Consider the following 6,995-nt stretch of genomic DNA (forward strand, 5'->3'; position numbering starts at 1 on the left):
ATGTCAGCACTCAAATGTGCCTCAGTGTGCTCATGAGTGTGTGTAGATTCTGTTCTTACCTAACAAATCCCAAATAAGAAAATATTGCCAAATGTCAGTCTTCAGGAAAACTGCACAAGCAGGTCTCAAGAAGAAACGTCTTCTTAAGGACGGTGATTGAGGTTCATTGTGTTCTCCAAAGTAATTGCTGAGATGGAAGAAAATGCTGACATTGATAAAAAGGAAAAAGAAATACGAGCAGTCACAGCTTGTTAACAAAGCAACAGTTTATCCAGATTTTCTAAACCACCTAAGGTGGTCCAAGTTCAAGCAGGAAGTGGGTCAACATCAATGGATGTTTACAACAGACATCTTGGGTCATCATTTCGCTGCTCACCATGAATTTGACCAACCTGGGATGATCTGCACTGCTCACGTTTCTTGACTTGCCTGACTTTTTTTCTTATATCATCAAAGTTATCATTAGTGATTGCTAGAACCAGAATTATCCAAAGATTTGGGTCACTGGCGATCTAAAAATATGGTCTGGTAGGGAAGCTGCAGAATGTTGCAGCCATCTCTGCTTCCTTTTGTTCCTGCCTCTGTGTCTATCTATCTACTATGACATATTAGAAAGATCTAATGTCTGCGTCGCTGACAAAGAATATGGATCTGTGGCTTTAGAAAGATTAGATACTGTCCAACACACTTTATACAGAATAAAGAAGAAGTCAGAGTAATTAGATCCGGATGTCCCTGAGGCACTTCAACCAAGGAAGTACAGTATCCTGTCTCACAACTGATGCATCTTTCATACTGTTCCTGTACTTTTAAAGATACATTTTCAACTCTCATTAGCGAGGATAAAAAGAAAGAGGGTTATCGCTTTCCATTAGGAAATGTGGAATGAAGGACTTTCAAGTCTTCTGAAGTTACAGCTCATGATCTTCACATGCAATCCACACCAATGCAAATCAAACCAAACTCTATACAAATGAGTCCGAGCAATAGACCTAAAGATGTGGGTCACACAAACTGCAACAAAAACAAACTAGCTGGATTGTGTGTCCTTAATATGTAAGGAATTGTATGAAGGGAAAGTTTTGAAAATGGCCTAAATATGATCCTACCAAAAATGTAACATACAGTGAATTAGTACTGGTCTGGTCCTATTCTACACTTAGGGTACATCTCAAGTCTCTTAGGGTACATCTCAAGTCTCTTAGGGTACATCCCCTCTTAGGGTACATCTCAAGTCTCTTAGGGTACATTCCCTCTTAGGGTACATCGCAAGTCTCTTAGGGTAGATCTCAAGTCTCTTAGGGTACATCTCAAGTCTCTTAGGGTTCATCCCACGTCTCTTAGGGTACATCTCAAGTCTCTTAATTGTCGATCCTCGCTTGAACCGGAAGTTGTTCTTCTCCGCCATATTGACGGCCGTCCCAAAGCCTGATCTTAAATGATATAACTCATCAAACCCGACACTCAGGAATGATCAGCCTCACGTGACTGAATGAAAATGATGATATAAATATTTTTAAGTGTTTCATCTCTCCAGCTCTCTCAGACATTAATTGTTTCCATAATAAAAAGTTATTGCGAGAAATATCAGATCATAAAAACACAAATCTTTCTACTAAATGTAGAAAGTTGTTTGTGGTCCTTTTGTTGTTCAGTCTACAATGAACATTTATTTAAACCAGATGTTGAATCAGAAAACGAATTAAATATAAAGCTTGAGTTTAATCTGTGATCCGTCTTCACTGTTTACATGTTGAACAAAATCTCATCAGTCCGATCGGCTGCAGCGTCCAATCACATGACAGATGAACAATGAGGGGGCGTGTCGGCCGTTAAAACACTTCCTGGAAGTCTGTTCTCGTGGGTCCTCAGAGATCCCTCCTCTCTCCTCGCTCCTCAGAGCAGAAATAAGAGCTTTGGGACGGCCGTCAATATGGTGGCGCAGAACAACTTCCGGTTCAAGTGAGGAGCGAGGAAATGACAAATAAGAGACTTGGGATATACCCACAGTATGTTTGCTTCATGTGTCTGCCGCAACATGTCTGGCCCCACTAGAAGGACATTAGAACGGACATTGAACTGTTTGTAGTGGTCATTGAGTGAAAAGGCCAGTTGTTTGTTGTCATGGTGACAACACACGTCAGTTGGGCCGCAAAGTATACATGTCCGTTCTACTCCTATTCTATTTCTATAGGTGTAGACCATTGTCACAGGTTCTGCTTTTGTTTCCACGCTACTCAAACATTTCCCTAAATTACACTGTTCACTAGCTCACTAGTTGATGAATCCACGTCCCAGGTCCTCAGCCACAGCTGGTCTGCAACACAACAAACTGAATAAATAATGCAGGAATTGTGTTTAGAAAGTGTCCGAAACATTCCAGTTTATAAAACGGAACCTAGGCAGAACCTACAGGGTTACAGGTTCGGGGTATTGGAAGCTCCAGGTTTCAGGCTTATTTGATAGCTTTAGAGAGCAAAAATGTAATGGTTCAAAGAACGATTTTCAACACTGTCCTGGTCATTAAATACTCCTTTCATTTGAACAGATTCAGCCTATTGTTTTACATCTTTGGTTCTCACGTGCATGCCCACAGCTGCACAAGGTTCAGCAGCGATGCTGCATTAATATGTTTTGTGTTAAGTAGAAGTTAAGTGCAATCTCTTTGTGACTCTTTGTGACTCTTGCACTTGCACTAGTCATCCTCAAAAGACCCTACCCTCTCCAAGCAGACCTCTGCTCTACCGCTGAGCTCTCCCACGTGAGTATTGTAACAGTTTGAGTCAGTGATTATTCTGGGACAGATCACTTTTGGAGATGTGTTTTTAATTAAATGTGTAACGAGGTAAATAAATAATCATGAGCAAGAGATTTCCTCAACACCAATTCAATTGTATATACAGTACACCTTTTGTGCAAAAACATGGATTCAAAAGACATTGTAAGCTGATAACTTCAAGGCACACATATATATATATATATATATATATATAGTTTAACCATAACATTATTGTTGCTGAACAAAAGGAGAAGAGTTGGTTCTTAATTGGTTAAACATACAGTAGATGGCAGATGTGCTTCTTTGTTGCGGCTCACTGTGATGCCCACCATCAAACCCGGCCAGCATTAATAACGTGACCCCTTAACTCATAATGTATTCATCTTGAAAAGCAGAGGAAAGCACTGCAGCCTGCCACTTTCTGTGAATGTGTAAAGACTGTGAGCTTTACATTTCCTTTTGAAGCAGAGTCAAATCCAATTTGCATAAAAATATGTCCTCTTCCTCGAGCAGGAATCCAATAATTTGCATCTCTATCGACTGTAGTGCCAATTAAACAAATATGCCAAATAACTGTGATGACTTGATGAAAAACAGTCACAGTAAAAGTGATGAGTGTGGCTGATTTGTGTCAGTCTCTTTTCTCCCTCTCATGCAGAGTTGGACCAGCTGCTTTCAGTACTGGTATGATGTACTGCACCGACAGTGAGGATTCTGTAGCTGTCTTGGTTACAGTATACATTGACTTCAAAATCATTTGCTATTCCTTAAAAAATTTGAACAAAACCAGGCCTTAATACTTACTTAATAAATGAATCCTGATCTACATGTCTGCGCACAGAACTCAAACAGCACAACTCCCGAAAACAATCATTTTTAAATCCAACGTCATATCAAAAATACTGTCCAGTTAGTTGTATAAATTACATTTCTCGAAGACACAGGGGTTTCAAATAGTATGAACACGGTACAGTGTCCAGTAAAGTGTGGGTCGTTGTCAGTAAAAATGCTCCTGATGCTCCCCCAAACCATCATGTGCCAGAAAAGTCGGCATCCTGAACATTGTTCTTGCAGTAAACTGTGCTGTTGTTCTCCAGGGGACAGTCTCGGAAGCCAATGCCCCCGTTAGGGGTGTAAATAGGCTGAATGTGGAAATGTCCCTTGAGGAGCTGTTCGTTGTTGAGTGAGACTATATGGAAGCTAGTCTCAGTCATTTCCAGGATGGAATTGTCTTTCTTGGTCCCTGCCTCGCAATAATCATCTTTTCTCCGACCCTGGTTGTATTTCCACTTGGTGGAGGACTTGGAGCGGCTCTTCTTGTGCATGTGCCAGCAGAAGACGCTGAGGAGTGCCACCAGCACCACGATCACAGCACCACCAATCAGTCCAGCCAGCAAGAAAGGCGAGCTGGGTTCCTGTTGCATGGCCTGTTCAGGCCCCGATGGTCTTTTGTTGTTGTTGTCGGGGCTGAAAGAGGCCGCCGTGGTCACGGCCTCAGTGCACACAGTATCATCTTTGGGCCGGTAATTATTGAACGCATCCAAGGGAATGACACAGATCCGAAAGGTTGACTTTGGCTCAAGGTTCGCCAGTCGGATCCCTCGGTGATCCCCACCCACTATCCTCTCCCTGACCGTGCCACCTGTCAGACTGGGACCCATCCTGGCCCAGGTCACCTTGTAGGCAGTGACTGGAAAGGCGGCCACCCAGCTGACGTGGATAGCTGAGCCATTCAGTATGGCAAACGTGACCTGCAAAGTCTCCTTCCTGGGGTCTAAAGGTTTCTTAGTCCTCAACCCCCCCTCTCTGGTTGAATAGACAGGGTAGTGGGTGATTAACGTGGGGAAGGGTTGCCTGGAGGAGGGGGAAACATACTGAGTGACCAGGGGGGGGAAGTCTGAGGAAGAGGACAGAGCCGTGTCAGCCGGTGAAGAGGACAGGGGTGCGGCCGCTGTGCTCTGTGGGCACTGGACCAGCTCAGCACTCAGCTCCCTGATCACCATGCCCCGGAACTTTTCAGGTTTATGGCACATGAAGCCTCGCACATTGAGCGAGGATGGCAGAGATTTGAGCCATGACACCACCCATTTGATGCTACAGTCGCACAGCCAAAGGTTGTTCCGAACAGTGAGCTGTCTGAGACCACGGAGGCCATCAAAGACCCCCTCTGTCAATGACTGCAGCTGGTTGTTAGAAATATCGAGCCTCTCCAGCTTGTGCAACCCTGCAAATGCACTGGCATGGATCCTGTTTATCTGATTTTCCTGAAAGTTTAATTTGACGAGTACCTCCCCTGGGAGGAACGGGGGAGGGTATGTTAGTGAGTTGCGGGCCAGGGACAGCTCCCTGAGGGTGACCAGGTCCTGAAAGGTCCCTGGTGCAATCCCTTCATCTGTCAACAGGTTCCCGTCCAATAGGAGGCGCTGCAGGTGAGTGACATTGCTAAATGCTTCCTCTGCAATAACAGCGATCCGGTTCTCGTCCAATCGCAATTCTTTCAGATCATCTGGAAGACCAATAGGCACACTGCTCATGTGGTTTTTGGTGAGGAAGAGCATCTTGAGGCTTAGTGCCTGACGAAAGGCCCCTTCCTCCACCCCTACAGTAGAAATGGAGTTATCATCCAAGTGCAGCTCCTCCAGCCAAAGAAGCTGAGCCAGAGCTGCTCTGGAGATGGTCTGAATATTGTTCTCCTGCAGATGGAGAACCCTCACATTTTTGGGCAGGTTGATGGGGAACTCATCCAGCTGGTTGCCATAGAGAAACACAGTTTCCACAGAGGCCACATGGTGGAGCTCCAGGGGAAAACCAGCGTTATTGATTTGGTTGTTGTGGAGGTAAAGGGTTTTGTAACCTTCACCGATTCCCAGAGGCACTGAGGTCAGGCTCCGCTCATTGCAGTAAACAAAGGTGCGATCACAGCGGCACTCCTCGGGACAGTTGGAGGCCCGGGAGAACTGGAGGTGAAGGCCCAACAGTATCGGTATCCACGGCCTTATAAAGGAGGCCCACTCCTTATGCCACTGTATCTCCATTTCAAACAGATCAGAGAAAATACAGACACCAAATCAGAAAAAAAATGTGACAAATTAGGATTCAAATCCAACAGAACAGTCATTGGATTTTGGCTGTTTGCTTAACAACGCCATCATGTCCGGCCTGGTGCTTAAGAGTGTCTTGAGTAATCCCTTGGTAGTTAGTTGTCCTAAGCTTCCCAACACCAGAGTAATAATCTCATAAAGCAATATGATTCCTTCACCAGCCACTGTCCATAATTGAGCTGGGAGGCATGATTTAAATCCATCACATGTTCACCCTCTCTTCTCTTTTACCGCCGGGTAGAGCTGTTTTCACAGCACTCGGTGTTGACATGCACACCACACACAGAGGGTTATCTGTGGACGTCCTCTTCCTCGCTTCCTTCCCTTTCACATCACACACTGATGGTTCCACAAAGCGTCTCTCTTGATTTGACATTTGGTTCCAGAAACCTGTTGCAAAATAAGAATAATGGGAAAATCAGTCTGGTTTTATTTCCTCAAAATGCATGCTTTCACTAAAGGCGCACTAACGGATTTATTTTCCCCTTCTATTGCACGAATGCAAAGCATTGTAAATTGGGAGCGCAAACAGATGACTTACAGGTTGCTTGCATATTCCTCAGACACACAGCTAGTGGAAAAGGATATTTGAAGAGACTGAGGGCAAAGGTGGGGAAAACACATTTATGTGCAGATCACTAACGTGAGCCCCGATCTGAAATGTAAACTAACACTAACTAACTTATTTGTCTCTTTCCACAGTCAAAAACCATGGACCTGAACAAAGAGCATAAAAAAGACTAAATTCAAAGGATGACAACATGGCAGTCAAAGGCATTATGTGAACAATGAGGCGAGCTAGGAAAGAGGCAACTGGCTCGCTGATGAGCACCATGAATGTGTTACGCTGTCGACCCTGTGTGATTGTGCCCGCCCCACAGCACAAGGAAGGACTCCTCTTTAGGGTGAATTATTCAGGAGTGGGGTTAAAGAGGGGGTGTCCGATACAGTATTAACACAAGACGTGTTACAAAGCCAAATATGTGCTCTTCATGATTGCTGAATTACACTTTGCATTCCTCGTTTCCCTTTACTCATTAAGTTTCGGCATGCTGGAGGAGAGGAGTGCAGGTGATGAACGCAGCCTGTCAGCCGAGGTAAGACGAGACAAATGT

The 6,995-nt window shown here is 44.5% G+C and overlaps 1 protein-coding gene across 1 annotated transcript; it reads right to left on the reverse strand.

Annotated features, from left to right (window-relative positions):
- Positions 1-3,810: 3,810 nt before the first annotated feature.
- Positions 3,811-5,814, reverse strand: LOC306790773 (leucine-rich repeat transmembrane protein FLRT2; the record flags this gene model as incomplete). Its single annotated transcript, XM_079287265.1, has 1 exon — positions 3,811-5,814. One exon carries the CDS (start codon positions 5,812-5,814, stop codon positions 3,811-3,813), a length of 2,004 nt encoding a protein of 667 aa, XP_079143391.1.
- Positions 5,815-6,995: the final 1,181 nt, after the last annotated feature.

The sequence above is a fragment of the Melanostigma gelatinosum genome (genome assembly GCF_949748355.1).
Source record: "Melanostigma gelatinosum genome assembly, chromosome: 16".
NCBI classification, from domain to species: Eukaryota; Metazoa; Chordata; class Actinopteri; order Perciformes; family Zoarcidae; genus Melanostigma; species Melanostigma gelatinosum.